Source organism: Bactrocera latifrons, unplaced genomic scaffold, assembly GCF_001853355.1.
Source record: "Bactrocera latifrons isolate USDA-ARS-PBARC rearing strain unplaced genomic scaffold, ASM185335v1 scaffold_442, whole genome shotgun sequence".
Lineage (NCBI taxonomy): Eukaryota > Metazoa > Arthropoda > Insecta > Diptera > Tephritidae > Bactrocera > Bactrocera latifrons.
This window is the reverse complement of record NW_017537093.1, coordinates 131,034-149,221: the sequence shown is the minus strand read 5'-3', so window position 1 is coordinate 149,221 and position 18,188 is coordinate 131,034. Positions and strand designations below refer to the sequence as shown.

The window sequence follows — 18,188 nt, the reverse complement described above, 5'->3', positions numbered from 1 at the left end:
TTGCAAGAGTAAGAGTTTTCCCCTTGAAGTGCTGAACACATAGAGCGCGACAGACTGCAAGAATCATTTGTCAAATATTGAAACACACACGTTCTAATGGACACAGTTAACAGCTACACGGCTGCAGGCCGACAGTTGTCGCTCTCGCTTACTTCAAAATATATTTTTATTTATATTTGCCAACGACAGTAGAGAGGAGTGATGCCACTAATATGCAAAATGTAAAATTATTCAAAGCTCTAACAAACCTGACGTTATTTTACAAATAAAAGCATAAAATAGCTCTGTTATATCAGTTGAAACAGCAATTGATAATTTAAAACCAATAAATTAACCTATTACTTATTTTTTGTATACAAAATTTCACTTTGAACAAAATATTAAAATTTCATTGAAGTGAAAGGTATTAGTATGGCCACAACGAAATTGCAAAATGGACATCCATAACATAGACTTGTGTACATGCCGGCCATTGTTATGTCGCTGCCTTCTTACAAATGTTCATGTAGAGGGATTCACGACGCCATTTACAGTTCACTGTCGTGCTGCCATATCGTGTCGGGCTCCATGTGTTCAGCACTTGAAACTTAAAAATAAATTATCCCCTTGAATGCAATATGGGTCGTATTACGATTTATAACAAATGGGTTCTTTGTATGTGTAGCCACTTTTCAAGTTTTATCGATTCGAAGATAAAACTAGTTTACTCTTGATATGTTAGTTTTCGTTTATTTATTTTGTAAGCCATAATATGTGAATTTAAAATTAAGTGTATTAGAGATACAAAAGTATTTTATACGAGCATAACATATAAGTACATAATTAATGTTCTTATATTGCTTCAAATGAAACTGGCATAACAGTGATATTGATACGATTATATGTATATAAATTCGAAAATATACTACTATGTCCACCTTGCTCTTTTCATATCAATTCTTTATTGATTTGTTTACCATTGCTTTCGAAGAGGTTACCATTGCTTTTCTTCCCATCGCCATGAATGATAGAATTTGCTTTTCTAACGGTGGTTGATGTCTCTTTCGATTTATTGTAAACATGTGTATCTTTAATTATTGCAATATCTTTCAACACATTCTCACAGGTTCCATATCCAGTAGAAAGGGACTGCGTTTCCTCTGTTGTAATTTCGTGCGGAATAAGATAAGTTTGATCTCGTATTTGATCGACTTTTAGCGGATTGCGACAATGTTTATCAATGTTATTTAGTAAGTACTTTTCGGTGCGGGTCATAAAAGGAGTCGTCATTGGTAAAGTGCTGTTACTATCACAATTTCTAACATCTAATTGTCGCGCCGTATATGACAAATGATGATGGTGATTGTGTAAATAGCTATGTTGTCGACGATATAAATGGCTGTGGTGCTGTTCAGTAATATAATCTTTCTGTGGATAAGCATGATATGTCGTCTGCTGATGTTCGTGCAATCTGTACAGAATATTTTGATTAAACCAGCTAGTAAAAATGACATAGATACTTATGTATATGTATGTATATATGATAGGCACCAATACAGCCTACTTTATTTAAAGTAGATCTCACCGAATATCAGGATGATTTGGAGAATTCATTTGCAGTTTATGCGGTAGGTGGGTTAAATGTAATTCAGTAGCTGCTGCAAAATGTCGATAGCTTTCATGCATTTGCTTTGTTAGTGTAGGATCAATGCTTATTGCTGTGGGATCTTCAGATATGGAGGTCCACATGTTCTGCAAAATAGTTCAGAAATTTCAACTTAGGTGTTAATAAAATATCTATTATTAATTCTTATATGGGCGTCGACATATGTTGGTACAGGGGCATACACCACTATTTTAGATGTTCTCCGTTTTTTAATTAATAAATCAAAGCTACTAAACCGTTATTGACGAAATGTTTAGCAAACATATGCATATTTAAAACAAAGAGTACTCTAAACACATTTTTGAAAAATTCATTCAACGAAAAAGAAGATAAACTTGAAAAGACTGAACGGAATAATTTGATTGTTTTTTAATTTAAAGAAATATAGTTTCATTATATTTTTATCTTTATCTTTTTTATCTTTATCCCAACAATTTTGAGAACGAATTGCATGGATTCGCGTGAAAAAAATTTATTCAATTCCCATGTGAAGTTCACGATAAGAAAAATACAAATTTGTGAATTTTCCATGGGGAATGGCATTCACGCGAAATTTTCGATAAGGCTGAAGGCAATTAGCTTATTTCAAAGTTTCTTATATGTACATCCACCTATAGTCTGAACATGCACCAAATGATTACTGTCTGTGCCAGTCAGCCAGGTTCTGGTGAAAAATTGGTCTCAAGATAAGCTTGAGAAAATCGATCTTCCCAGTATTTGAAAGTGAATAAGAGGGGCATTATGAAATTACCTTCAAAATAGCAACATATATATTTTTAACTTATTGAAAACGGTACATATATACATATTCTAGTCAGAGCAATCTCACTATGCTAATTAAAACATTCAATTTATAGGAGAAATAATGGGTTTCTTTTTACCGGACCTATGAATATATTTCTAGATTGTGATACTATATATGTATGTATGTACATTTATATGTTTAAAGAAATTACATACCTGTAAATTAGTTATATAATCGTGTTTGCCATAAGGTGGTGAAGTCGGCCGAGAATCGTGGATTGCGTTCCTGTATGCATATTTGTTTGAAACAATGTCAGTTATCTTTATTAATTGACATTTTGGTTTCAAAATGCCGTTAAAGTGTTATTATTTAATGTTAAGTTTTTAAAGCATGTTGCTGTAACATTTATGAAAAAAAGACTTTTGTTAAAAAAGTTGATAGAAGGAAAAAATTACTAATTAGGAAAAATGAGTGCAAGCCATAACGTTGACAAAAAAATAATATATGAATATTTCTTATAAAAGCGAAAATAAATCTTTTCAGATAGTTTGTATTAGTGAGTTTATATACAGAACCAACACAAATGGTTTGAAAATAGCATATATTTTTCTATTTACGAATATAAATCAATTAAAACATGTTTTTATGAATTAAGTAAAGTAAATATACCTACCGTATTACAGAAAAAATGTATTGATTTATTTGTTTTAATGGAATTTATGCCTTACATCCATGTTTATATATTATTCAGTTTGAAGAAAGTAAGGAAGTCGGATCATTTTAAAAATTGTAATCGACAAAATCCGATTATTTTTAAATTTAATGTCTTTTAAAACGAAATGAAAACATAAATATTAAATATGAGCTTTGATTTCGAAGTAGTTCAAAAAATATTCAGATAATGGGTAAGCGTGACGAACACGTGTCAGTCGCTTATTAGAACTTTTTCTGAAAACAATGCTTGCCATCTGGTTCAACTTCTATTTTATAGAGTACAAGGTGGGTTCCCAAGTAAACAGGACTTAAAAAAGAAACAGAACAAATGATTTTTTTCGGCAAAATCAATTTATTTTATTCAACATAGTCTCCTTCTGCTTCAATACAGCTTTTTGAACGGTCCAAAATCCAGTATGCCGGTGCAAGCCTTTTGAATAGCCTCTATATCTTCATAACGCTTTCCTTTCATGGGCAAATGCATTTTCCCGAAAAGGAAGAAGTCGCAATGTGCCATATCAGATGAATACGGGGAGTGGTTAAGGGTTAAAATATGATTTTTGGTCAAATAATCGTCCTTCGAATGTTTGATTCTGAGCAATTTTTGGTCGTCAGTCAATTTGTGCGGAACAAACCGTGCACACACCTTTCGTAAGCCCAAATGTTCAGTCCAAATGCAATAAATCGATGTTTTGGAGATGTTCAATTCCATTTACATGAATTTCAATTATGATTTCGGCTGATTTTTGATGAATTCACGCGCCGTTTCGATGGAATTTCCGGTGATCACGGATTTTAATTGGCCCACATGTTAATCGTCATTCATGTCCTCACGACCACTTTGAAAACGTTGAAACCACTCGTGCACTCTGCTACGCGATATTCAATCATCGCCATAAACTTGTTTTTATCAATTGAAGTTTAAAAGTTTTACCAATTTTAAAGCAAAATAGATAAACAATAGATTAAAAAAGTAATTTTTACTTTGGAACGCACCTTGTGTGAAAACCTGTCCTATATGAAACGAAGATATTGAAAACTACTTTGATTTCTGAAATTTCATAAGTAAAAATGGCAAATTTTACATCGATTTAAAAAATCAAACATTAAAAAAAAATTTAGTTTTTAATTGTTATTGGCATTCTGAGGTTAACATAGAGTCAAAAAATATACAAATTAAAAAGACATTTATATTCACTGTTACAGCTAACAATTACAGACTTTGCTCGCCAATGGACGTTGTCAGCTGTGACAAGTTCCACTGAAACATGGATTCGTCCGTTATTTGCTAAAATTTTTTAGTGGTTCAAGCATTAAAAAAACTTTAAAATAGGCACTAAAATACTATTTTTGATCGAATTTTCTTTAGTGTTTTTATTTTAAAAATAAAAATTTAAAAAAATCGGCCTTTTCTGGTTTCTAAATGATCCGACCTTCTTAATTTAGTCAGTTTGTAACTTTTTTGCAAAATAATGTATGAAAAATCTATTAGGGGGTTAGGAATTGTCAGAATTTTGTTGTTCATTTCCTTGAAATATGAATAAAATCCGACAAATAATTTTCGAGCGCTCTAAAACTTTTGAGAGCAGGTAGTAGCGACTGTAAGTGATCGGCGAAGCGACATGTAAGACATCAAAAGGGGTTTTTAAAATGCTGTTGATTTCAATGAAATTTATACAGCTTTTTAAAAACTAGCACCTGAAGAGAAATTGTTTTTAATTCTTTTTTTTTTTAATTTCTTTTGGAATTTTCCTGAAGTCTTGAAAAAGTTTTAAAAATAAAAAAACGTTGATTAAGTATAAGATTATTATATAATCTTATTAAAAGATAAAACTATTTGTTCCGACTGATTTTAGATGAATCTCCATCTGTTACTGCAAAGAGCTTGGACGGAAACAGGATCAACACAAATACCCGCTACTTTTAAGAGCCCCTAAGGGCTTAGTAAAAGGACCCTTTAGCAAAAGAGAATAAAATAAAAAGCTGTGGACTCACTTGATTTTGTGAAGATTTGGTAGTTTTACTTTGTTGCTTTTAAAATTTTTGGCTAACAATTCTTCCTTTCAGATGATTGCGTAGTTCATTTCTCGGATCTCCCTCCATTTTTCCATTTTAGTATTAAAAATCTATTCATCTTAATGTGGAATTTCGATTAATCCTAGTCATTAATTGGACTTTCGCAATGAAGCTTTATACAATATAATGAATAATGATAACCATCCATTTCCTATATATTTTCAATGGTAATCATAGGAGGAACAAAATTTTGGGATATCTTTAATTTTAATGAGTTTTTCAAAACTTCCTTTATAATTATTAGAAAACCCTTAACCAGAACCTTTCTATATAGTTACGTACTGTAGATACATATGTGACGAGTAAACTGTTTACATACGCGAATTCAGTACCTTACTTGCTATGAAAATATGCAAAATATTAATGATTGTGTACTAAGAAAAGTTTAGTTACATAGTTTACAATAAATAAGTAGATAACTTTGATGGGTACTTGGGTGTTGGTAAAGTGACGTACAAAGAATAGGACGAAATTTTAAATTTATAATAATATATATTTTTTGGCAAACATTTTGTGTAGAAGAAGAGTTCAGCAATGGGTCTAATTCATAGCACCTAGGTATCAATAATACTTTGGACAAAATCAAATAAAGTTTCTATTGGGTTGATTGCAGACAATCCGTAACATTTTTGCGAAAGGGTCTAAAGTCTAGACTATGAGATAATACTATGCTGATCGTTCGAATATTCTATTCCAATAAACTTTAACTTATTTAGGTAACGCTGCGGGAAAAATTCTGAATATTTATCGAGCTTATAAGTATAAATAGATAAGTCTGGCTCATTTGTTTGTCTTTGACTTAAACGAAAACGACGAATACGAAAGGAATTCTTCCACGGCGATTTTTTTAAGGTAGTAAGAAATTGAAAAGTCTATCTCTAAATATCATTCACATACCTCACATATTCACCGATATATAATATTATTACTTATGATATAAAGTCAAACTATAATTGTAAAATCCATATATTAGGTTCATGAAGGTTAGGGAACATTGTTATCAGGAAAACATTCTCCTTAAATATCTCACTTATTGAATTTTTGTTCCCATATAATGATTGGTCTTTGATTTCTATACGGTAAAATGCAAGATTATGATGGAATGGATAAAGTTGTATAAAATGTATAAAAAGAAAGCGTGATATTCATCTGACTTAATACTGTACAAAAAGAGAAGATTCTAGAAGGGCTTGCTATCAACGAGTCAGATCCCATTTCAACTTCGATGCTCTGCACCAAATTACAGTTTTGTATCTTGATTTTTTTTTGTACCAACATTCCAAAAGTACCGAGGTATACGTGCATCAAGCTTCATTTAGACATCTTAACATTTACTTAAAATATCCATTGCACGAACATTCAGACGGTCGGACAGTCATTCGGAATGCAACTCTTTTTTTTTAATTTTTAGCAATTAAATATATAAGTACATATTATGTATACCCTACTTTTACAAGTAAAGTAGTAGTAAAATCAAAAAATAGTACTGACCCGAGGAATACTATATACACTTGAATAAGTGATTAGCGGAACGAACTCAGTCCATTTAGCCATCTCGCGAACTAGTCACTGGGTTTTTGAGAAATCGATCTACTTCACGCCCTCTTCCTTCCAAGAAACTGCTCATTTGTCGGAAATGCATATATGTAGGATATAGCTGCCATACAAACTGACCGGCCAAAGCTACGTCCTTGTATGGTATTTTTTATTTGTGCAATTGCATTCGCAGTGCAACTAAAGTTAACGTTTCATTTTGTGTTGGCTATATTTTGTGCTTTGCATAACAATACTGATATTTATAGATGTTTACAATATACACTGCGCATGCATGTTACTTACCGTTTAATGTACACCCTACATATGTACACATATACATACAGTTATGCCAATATATATCTACATGTTATATATTTACTTATTCTTGTAAGTATTTGTGTATACATGTATGTACATGGCTCATTACAACTGGGTATAATAAATGATATGGACTACGAAACATCAAAAGGTTTGGTTTTTATTGTTTTATTTGATTAATACTCTTACTGCGGTTGATAGTTGCAAGAGAAAATTCCGTCGGTACCGTTATCACCAACACCTACGGCAACATCATTTAAATTATTTACAGCATCAACAGTAACGACACCGACATCACCATAGATACTGGCACCGATACGATTGCTTCCAATTATGCCATCGCCACTGTTGTTCACCGCAATTATGGCATCAATATCGACAGCGGCGACGCCATCACTGACGATGTTGATACCACTAGCACTAGCGACTTTGTTGCCAGTCGTTGCAAGCATACTTAAATTTTTAAATGTGTTAATACCAATTAAAGTATTGTTGATGCAAAGTAGATTACTATCATTGGGCATTTTATAATTTTGAGTATCAAATTTTGCTATTTTTTTATTGCTACAAAAATCGCCTATATGCCTTTGGCTACCTTCGCAGATATCAATGCCGTCATGATCGCCATTATTAATATCCATATTACTGTGGCTATTATTATTATTTCCACTCTTAATTTTAATACCGTTGCTACTGTTGTTATCAGAGTAATTATCGCCGCCCTGTTTCGCATCAATTGCAGCTGCTATTACTGGAGTAGCAGCATCCGTTGTAGCATGGTAACCTTGGACGCTACGACCGACACTATCACAATCTACATTGATGCAGTGGCCAGCTACCTGACTAACACCGAAACTGTGCATATTGCGCTGTTTCTGCTTTTGTTGCCTATTCAATAATTGTGAGTCACTGTTGCCACTTACTTCTCGGCTAGTGTTGTTGCTAATGTCGGCAGTAGCATTAATGGAAGTTTGCGAATTGGCCTTAGGCGATGACGACGGTTCATATTTGCGTGGACGGCCGCGCGATAAATGGCGTCGTTTCACGAATTCATTGTCGTCTACCATCCAAAAGGAGCCAAAGTCATCTTCATAGCGCACAAAGCATTTATGCAGCGACAGATTTGTGCGTATGGCATTCTGGAATATTTTCATTTATTGAATATAATAAAAGTGCGTTTATATTCATATATGGCGTGTTTGAATTTTTTAAATTGTATTACAGATATTTTAAAAATTTCAGTAAATAGTAAAATTTTGCAATAACAAATTGGTGATGATGCCGCGGACGTTATGGGTTTTATTAGTAACCATTATTTGTTTGCAAATAATTTAAACATTTGGTGATGTAGAAATAAAAAGAAATAAGAAATTTTCACGTTAGCCATAATGTTAAGTGTATACTCGTAAAGGTAACAGTTTAATTACATACCAAGATATTTTGAAATATATTAATTATAAATTATGTGTATGTGTTTAATACGTATCTAAACCATTTAATATTAAGAAAAAAGTTTTATCTTGACTAAGTAAATAAAAACTATATACAGTAATTTGAAAAGTAGATATATTAAGAATTTGACGCGCAAAGATTTATTTAAATATGCAATTAAGTAAAGAATTCTTTTTTGATGTTAATAAAAATCAGTTTTTAATAAAATGGGAGTTGTCATTTTATTGTTTATTTCCTGTAAGGAAAGTATCTATATGCGGAATAGCATGCTCAAATTGTAAGCAAATTTGAAAAAAGTTGAATTATACTTTTAACAAATTTATAATAGGATAATATTAGTAGTATCGGATGTTATTATATACATTTTGTTTCTACATAAAATAAAGTTTGGCAAAAGGGCATACATATATGTAGTTAACACATTTCATTTCGTCTCGAGAAAATGTAGAAAACATATTAAAATTAATAAAACACCGCATGTCAAAATAAAATAATAAATAGAGTATTGCTTTTATAAGCGGATTAAACATTATATGAAATAGTTTTTGAATATGTTGGTTATGAAATGGAAAATCTATGTACGTATAAAGTTAATAATACAAAGAATTGTATAATATATTATTAGTAATTTCTTTACTCATATACACGCTTACACTCAAGAACTTATTTACCGTACCGAACAAACTCGTAATTTTAGTGGCTAATAATGCCACAGCATATGTAGGCTGTCTTTTATACTTCGAGAGTTTGAAACCCTAGTGTTGCGATCTGATAACTTATAAATTTATAATAAAGTTTGACGTTTTTGATGGTATACATACCCAGAACGGTTCGAAAAATTTTTAATACATGTTTTAAAATATTCGTCTCAGCAAGAAAATTAAATAAAATCTCAAAAAAATGCGATTATTTTTCACAGCTTTTGACGTGGATTAACTCAACAACAGATGAACTTAAAACATATTGGCCGATATATGCGGTACAAAGTCACCCGCAAGTTCGATTATCTGTATATTAGGTATATGGGGACATACAGGTTTACCATAAGTGAAGGGTTATCTCTTAATTTCATTATGTATCACACATTTACCGACATTTTCGATCAAAAGTCAAATATAGGTACCATAGTGTAAATAGACGGTACCTAAGATCTTGAACAGTTGGGATGTAAACAATTTTTGGTCGTAAGGTGGCATCCTATACACTAAAGGGATTATTCGTGCAAAGTTTAATCACGTTATATTAATTCCTTTTTGATTTGTGTACTGGAAAGAAAAAGAATCACGTAGAATTTAAAACTGTGCTGTATGGGAAGTAGGCTTAGTTATTGTCCGATTGGTATAGAATTTTCAAAAAATCGATTTTGGAAGAATATTCACATTATTTTAGCTTCTACAACCGTTTTAGCAGATAGCGCAGGTATCTGAAATATAGACGCTCTAAACTTTAAACTCATTTATCTCAAAACTACGTTTTTCGGCGTGCCGTTGATCGATCAAATTTTAATTTTAAGAACTTCGATTTTTTTCGATCTAGAACAGGTCCCAAAATAGCTGTTTTTTTTTGGTTTTAGTCCCAGCAATAGCTGCACTCCTACTCATTAATAATTTATTTGGTTTTTATGTTTCAGATGTTCAGAAGAGTCAAAACCAACAATGACACCGGGAGTTATCTTTTCAGATATCTTTGTTTGGATGCCATTTTTAATATTGTTAAAATTTTTTTTTTATTGAACAAAAAAATATTTTTGTACATTTCATAAGTGTATAAATAAACTGTAAATATTTTAAATTGATTGCTCCTTTTTTTAAACCTTAAAAAAAATCCAGAAAACACCCTTAATTTGAGGGTTCTAGACCAAGAATGCCAAGTTCCAAATTTTATCGAAATCGGTTAGTCGTGATGTGATCTGAGATGTGGGATTTCACCAAAAAGTGGGCGCAGCCACGCCCATCGCCCAAGCTTTACACCGACCACTATAAACCCTTGTCATACCATTCCGGCGGCTATTTTTGATTTATCACGTTTTTTGAACAGTACCGTTATATGGGGCCTAAGCAAGATTTTCATCCATTTTCACACTATCAATAGAAGATCTTTAACATGCGTGCTGGGTGAATTTCGCTGCTTTAGCTTTAGTGATTTAGGCGATACATACATTAAACTTTTAAGAGGGTGGGACCACTTTTTTAAATTTTTAGCCCACAGGTGCCCCTGGCTGCTGCGATCTCCTATTCCAAATTACAGTTTTATATCTTAATTTGGTGCTTAGTTATGGTTCTTTATAAGTTTTCGGTTGATAGCGATTTGTGGGTGTGGCAATGGTCCGATTACGCCCATCTACGAACTTGAATTTTTTCTACTAGAAACCTGTATACCAAGTTTTATCCAGATTTTACTCGAGTTACAGCATGCACGGACGGACAGACGGACAGATAGACAGTCAACCGGATTTAAACTTTTCATGTTGCCATTATTATTTATAAATATCTATATTGATTAGTTTTAGATACGTACAACCGTTAGTTGAACAAAACTATAATACAAGGTGCGTTTCAAAGTAAACAGGACTATAACGGCCTCTGGTGGCGCCATCTATATGTCGTCTGGCGTTAGAATCTGCTATCTTTATCGATTGTCCAGTGAGAATTTCATGACATTTCATAGAATAGAAGTGAAGATATTGCGTTTTAAGAGTCAGTATGTTTGTGTTATCGGCGCGAAAATGATCTTAGTACAAAGAGCCAACATTACATTTTAGTTTAAAATTGGTAAAACTTATATCGAAATGTTTCAATTGATAAAGCGAGTTTATGGTGATGATTGCCTATCGCGTAGTAGAGTGCACGAGTGGTTTCAACGTTTTCAAAGTGGTCGTGAGGACATAAATGACGATCAACATGTGGGTCAATCAAAATCCGTGATCACCGGAAATTCCATGGAACTGTGCGTGAATTCATCAAAAATCAGCCGAAATCATAATTGAAATTAATGGAAATGGAATTGAACATCTCCAAAACATCAATTTATTGCATTTTGACCGAACATTTGGGCTTACGAAAGGTGTGTGCACGGTTTGTTCCGCACAAATTGACTGAAGACGAAAACTTGCTCAGAATCCAACATTCGAAGGACGGTTATTTGAACAGTAATTTCCGAGTGGCACACGACCTTTAGTTTGCCAGTTATCTTTCAAGAAATCAGGAAAACCAACGTCCGAAGGCGTATCACTCTTCTCCACGACAACTTGGGTTCTCACATGTCGTTCAGTTGTTTCAATTGCATTTTTGAGCACTCAAAATATTGATTTAAAGATTCATCCACCGTATTGTCCTGATTTTTCGCCCATTGATTTTTTTATTATCGTATGTGAATAATAAACTAGAGGTGTACGTTTTTAGACGCCTGAAGAGTCGAATGTTTTTGAGATACCTTAATCAGGGTAGAAAAGTGCTTTGACAAATTGGTTATTTTGAAAAATAATAAAGTGATTTTCGATGATTAATATTAGTTTTTGTTCTACAATCTCGAGATATAAAGGCAACCTACGTACGCAGTTTGCTTAAAAATCACATAAAACATATTTTTGCTGTGCTGCTTGGTAGCTAATTTTTCACAGATTTTGATATGTTCTGCGAGTCATATTCAACCGGTATGTTGAATTGTGTATAAGAAAGTAAAAAGCATATGCGTGTATATGAATATGTGTGTGAATTAGATTATGCCAAGAAAAAATGTATGCATTTCATGAATATAAAAAGTTCACCACAATTAGCTGAATTATTACATAGGCAATTAATAAAATAATTAGGGAACAAGATCGAGAATATGAGCTCGGCTGCATAGAAGAGCTGAAAAATATGCATTGACATATTAAGAAAGCTGAAATTGTAGACCAATGCATAAGATTCAGGAAGATGGTTTACATGACATGGTTGTGTTTTCGCACGTACCCATAGCCCAAGGTTAGTGAGCTATTGTCCATTGCAGCAGAAATATGGACACCAGCGCTACTACTGAAATTGTTATTATCACCCACATTGTCATTGCTACTGCTATTACTGGTAACACTGCCACTGGCCCCATTATCACGGCCACTGAAAATGTTCTTGCTACAAGCGCCGCCATCGGCAGCATTGTCAGCAATTGTTGTCGACATTACCGCTGCAGCTGCTGCTGCAGCCACTGCTGCTGCAGCAGTTGTACGCTGTGGTCGTCGTTTGTAAAACTCAATTTCATCTACTGTCCAAACGGCCCCTTTCACGTTCTCAACTCGCATAAAGCATTTATGCAGCGATAAGTTATGCCTCACAGCATTCTGTGGGTGGTAGTGGTTATTTCGATATACAGTTGTGTTTATTCGTGTGGTTTGAAACCGTAATGTATAAGTGTATTGTTATTCCAATCGATAAGTAAGGGTTAATGTGAAGAAGCTAAACCTAACAAATTATTATTTAAAAAAAAAAAAACAGTTTCTCTTGGCCAAATTTTGAGGAATAAATTCCGAAAATTATGAAACTCCTATATATTTATTAGGGCGTCGGTTATTTCCCTAATCGCTTTTTGCAAACGCCCCCTTAAAGTTCAGTTTTTGCCATAAAATAAGAATTCGACGTAAACTGATTCTTTATTTTCAGTTTAAACCGTCTCTGATGATATTTCGTTTCCATTGGCATTGTTTTGATATTCTGCATTAAGCAAGTAAAGCTATAATATTTAAAAGTGATATACAAAATATTATATTTTGCACTACAAAAAGATCTCAAAGATTTTTTATAAAAACAATTATTTAAAAGTTATACGCAGTTAAATTTATACATCAAATATACTGAGCATTCTTAGAGGTTATTTTATATAGGATAGTCGAAAAAGTCTTTTCGTATTTCCAATCAAACTTTAACATATTTTTTTGTTTTTATTTATAATGAACTTTATTGAACCAAAGATTTAGAGACATTATTCCATCACTGGGAAACAAGTAATTTCCACAGGCTTCTCTTGAAGCAAACTTCACTTCAATAAGGTAGTTCTGCATTGATTGAAATAAATGGTAGTCCGATAATGCAAGGTCAGCACTAAATGGTGGATGTATCAAAACTTCCCACACACGTCTTCCCAGATTTTCCGAGTCATTAAAGATGTGTGTGTGGTCTAGCGTTGGCCTGATGAAAGACGAAACCCTTTCTCATCAGTTGTTGACAGTAAAAATGTAGAATCAATCGTTTGACCAGGCTGGAGCAGCTCATAGTGAATGATTCCTTTCCATCCCACCAAACACTCAGCATAACCTTTCGAGGCATCAATCCTGGCTTTGCGACATTTTGTTAAGCTTCACCACGCGTAGACCATGATCTTTCAGGGGGGGTGCGATAAGGCCATGCGAGATAAGACCATAATGGCCTTATCTCTCTCATCCAAATGAGAGATAAAGCCATATATTTTTTTGATCAGAAGGGACATAAAGCCATATTTTTTATTTGCAAATGAGAGGTAATGCCATATTTTTTCTTTTAAAGTGCACTTTTGAAAAGGGTTTTCTAGAAAAACTAAGAAAACTTTTCGCATGGGGGAGGGGGCGGGCCGGCGCGCGAACGGTGCGGCGCGTCGGGACGCGAAGGAGAGTAATCGCAGAACCGCCAAACCATCCTGATATATATACTTACATTTTTTCTTTTCTTATATTTGTTCTTCCTTTTCAATATACAAAAGTTTACTATTTTTTCTAAACACTGCTATAATGGTGTACTCAAAAACTGTTTTCACATTTTCCATTTTGTTAAGAATTTCGCGAAATTGAAAACACGTGCACAGCAATAAAAATATGGCATTAAATAATAACGTCATTGTCAAATGCACTTTTTATCAACACAGGGTGAGGATTTCCCATTTTTGTTATCTTGTAAAAGGGTAACACTTTACTAGTATTTCATAAATTGCAAAATATAAAAAACGTTAAAAAAATCAAATATGATTTTCTTTAAAATGCATTTGAGATATAAGGCCATATTGAATTATGTGCTATTGTGAGATAAAGCGAGATAAAGCCATATCGTTTTTTCAAAATAATATGGCTTAATCGCCCATTCAGATGTGAGTTAATGCCATCATGACCTTAACTCACATGGCCTTATCGCATCCCCCGATCTTTCTACACATTATTGTCGTTTCATCTCTTGTTACCATTCGCTTCATAAATGGTTCGATTTCATTTCATTTCAGTAAAGAATCGCAGTTGTTAATTCGGTCTATTAAATTTTTCACAGACAATTCATGTGGTACCCAAACATCGGGCTTCTTTTTGTAGCCAGTCTCTTTTAAATGGTTCAAAACTGCTTCATAATAAATGTTAAGGTCCTTAACGATGTCATGGCTGCTTATGTGACGGTTCTGGTCAATATTTTCTGTAATTTCATTGACTTTTCCAACGATATGTCGACCAGAGTTTTCCAGAACGGAAGCGAGCGAACTATTGTTGTGCTACACGAACTGATACAGCATCGAACAGGAACTTATTTCATTGGTGGCTTACTTGACATTCTTTACAAAACATATTTTTGTACAAAAAATATCAAAATATAGTGAACTTCTTCACTATTTTCGCTAATTTTTTAACTGTAACTTTTTTTCAACTTCCCCAAATTTTGTTTTAGTTAAATGAAGCTTAGAAATTTGCCTTTCCAACACTATATGGTCTGACACAGTGTGATTGGAAGAACTGGAGATATACGACTGCAATGAAATCTATTGACAAAATACGAAAATACCTTTCGACTACCCAATATGTATGTATATTCTGTATTACTCATAAAACATGGTGAATACAGTACATTTGATTCTTTAATTTAACTATAACAGAAATTCTAATACATTTTTTGTAGCGCGGAAATGCTTTGTTTTAGAAAATTAATTGATTTGAAGATTAAAAATTATAACAAAAGATAAAAAAGTCCTATGTACAATATATGGGAAAAGTAAATATATGTAAGCCTGACTTAAATTGGAAATAAATAGGTTTTTAGGTTGGATCCTTCTTTTAAGCAAAAACTGAAGTTTCGGTGAACGGTTCAGAAAAAAGAAAGAAACTTGTGAAATTCCCTAATATTAATGGTCATATGTAACATATATAAATACAAACAAACAGAAGGTTAAATATGCCTTTATGCTCTACTATACATATGTATAAAATGCAATCTCACTTTTCCTTGTAATAGAATTTTAACGATCGCTGTGAGCATTCCACGTACTCTCATATTAATGAATTAATTAAGTAATTAACTGTTGTAAAATATATTCTTAGTTATAAAGTAGAAATAAGTAGGTTAAGACTATATTCTTCAAGGGTTTTTTGTAATTTTTTTCCCTACAAAAACTATATTACCAATAGTAACATATCATAGCTCATTCTCAACCAATTTTTAAGTAGAAAAGGCAAAATCGCCTGTACTCTTAACTTATATACATTACTCACTGTAAATACATATATTATAAGTAAAAGTGAAATAAATTTGAATTTGAATTTGAAAAGTGTTAATTATGCAGTTTGCTAAGATTGGCACGGTAAATTGAAGACCCTGATTGAAAAATATGGTGCCCGATATATTTTTAATACTGATGAAACTAACCTATTTTTCAAATATTTACCGGACGAGAAATGTCATAGTAAAAAACATGGTAAAGAATTTTATTTGCAGTAAATATGGACGGGTCGGAAAAACTTAGACCCTTATTAATAGGAAAACCAATGAAACAGCGATGATTCAATGGAGTGAAATCATTTTCTACTGATTACCATGCTACAACAAAATCTTGGATGACGACAGAACATTTTAACAATTGGCTTTTAACAGTTAATGGGGACATGAAACGACAATAATATATTACATAACAGAAAAACAACACAATTCATAAAAACACGTCACTTATTCAAGAGAAATGTCTTCAATACATGTATATACTTATATACTACACCAAATATTTCTTTATTTTTGGCATTTTCGATAAATTATACAAAATACTAAATTAAACACTTTGAAAATTCGTATATAAATGCTAAAATGCAAAATCAATAATTAATTTACATAAGTACAGTTCAATAAAATTTCATTTCACACTGATTTTGTCAGGTACCGCTTTCTATGAAATCAGCTGATAGAAATTCCCTGACCTTCATCGCTGTCAAATAATCAGGGAACGCGTTTGACATAAAAATGAGAGCCAATGCGAGAGATTCGTATCATAATATCCATGCCTACGGTGAAGCCGAAGGTAGAAACGGTGTTGGCTGATCACTTGCGCTCCCATAAGATAGGTCGTTTCAGCTGACACGGGCCACGGGTTTACGTTCTTCACTGATCCAGCTATTATCCCTGATGCGTACGATTCTTCATTAACAGTGCTGCTAACTCAGTGGTTTTACCACTAAAGCTAGTGGTTTTACTTTCCCTCCAGTGGGCAAAGAACTTTTTTAGTGGCTGGTGGTTTTTTTAGTGGTAAACAGTGTTGCCAACTTAGTGGATTTTCCACTAGATCTGGGGGTTTAGGCGTGCCTTACAGCGACATTTTTTTTGGTTTTAGAGGCTAGTGGATTTTATAGTGGAGTAGATTGTACCAGTTAGTGGTAATTTACATAATTTAACCGCTAGTGTGATTCATAAAATGCTATGTATACGTTATAGGAAAATGGCCCGGAACTTCAAACATGGTTTAAGTTTAGGATGTTGGAAACATTGCTCAAATCAAATCTGTCGGGTCGGGGATTCCCCGATTATTGTCTACAAACTTCTTAAAAAAAGGATTATGAACGTTATTTGTACGGTCATTGGGTTAAGCTTTGATTTGTAAAAGTACCTCCTATTGGTTATTTTATTTAAAAATATACTCAGTCAAATCAGTTTATCAGTTCAGTTCAGTGAGTAAAGTAAACTAAACAAACAGTACAGTACAGTTTGCTATTGTTATAATAGAGGATACGTACTTTTTAATCTTACTTGAATGAAAACTGATTTCATAGTAGGTATATAATTAATTATGCCTAAGCCACACTACATCTATAAGTTTCGTGATTTTTGGTAACGTTTACCAAAACTGAAGGACTGGTTGCAAGTATTGGCCCTACCGTGTTCCAACGGCCGAATGAAAGAACTTAGTAGTAGTAATAGCGAGTTTTCAGGTATGTATATAGCACTACGCTTAAGCACATGACATTTCACAAGTATCGCAGATGGATGTCGCTCATGAATAAGTAATATTTTGTGTCGCACTATAATTTCTAGTGGAATTCTGGTGGTTTGAGAGTCCGACAAAGTTTAGTGGTTTTCTGGTTGTTAATACGGCCTTATTTGGTGGTTTGATAAAAATAAAGTTGGCAACACTGTTCCTTAATGCGGTCATTGCATTTCAGACGGCTTCGATTTAAGCAAATATTCAGAAAATTTTTTAGTGAATTCATACAAACGATGAGTAGGAGTAAAGGGATGTTCAACTTATTCCAGTGTTAGGGCGCCTCAAAATAAGCGTTTTTTTTTTTACATTTTCCATTATGGCCAGATCGAACAAAATAAGAATTTTTGGGCATTTTAAATTAAAACACCTAACATTTAGTACTATGTAGTGGTTATTTATTATATGGAGAAACTATTTAAATCTTTTTAAAGTGTATTAGAACAACTGACTTTTGAGCTTTGAATATCCAATAAAAGGATT

General features: G+C 33.0%; 1 protein-coding gene across 10 annotated transcripts in view; it reads right to left on the bottom strand.

Moving 5' to 3' along the window:
- Nucleotides 1-551: 551 nt before the first annotated feature.
- The window catches only part of LOC108972984, a 116,156-nt gene continuing 98,519 nt past the window's right edge, over nt 552-18,188 (bottom strand). For 6 of the 10 annotated variants that reach the window (XM_018939961.1, XM_018939958.1, XM_018939962.1 and 3 more), the window contains 4 exons: nt 7,224-8,173; nt 2,606-2,675; nt 1,565-1,731; nt 552-1,450 (listed from right to left, as the gene is read on the bottom strand). In XM_018939961.1, coding sequence (XP_018795506.1) covers nt 928-1,450; nt 1,565-1,731; nt 2,606-2,675; nt 7,224-8,173 — 1,710 coding nt within the window. In that variant the 3' untranslated portion in view covers nt 552-927. Of the gene's footprint in view, nt 1,478-1,543; nt 1,732-2,605; nt 2,787-7,223; nt 8,174-12,439; nt 12,805-18,188 lie in introns of those variants that run through there. The other 4 variants (XM_018939964.1, XM_018939963.1, XR_001993688.1 and 1 more) reach the window with 4 other exon arrangements.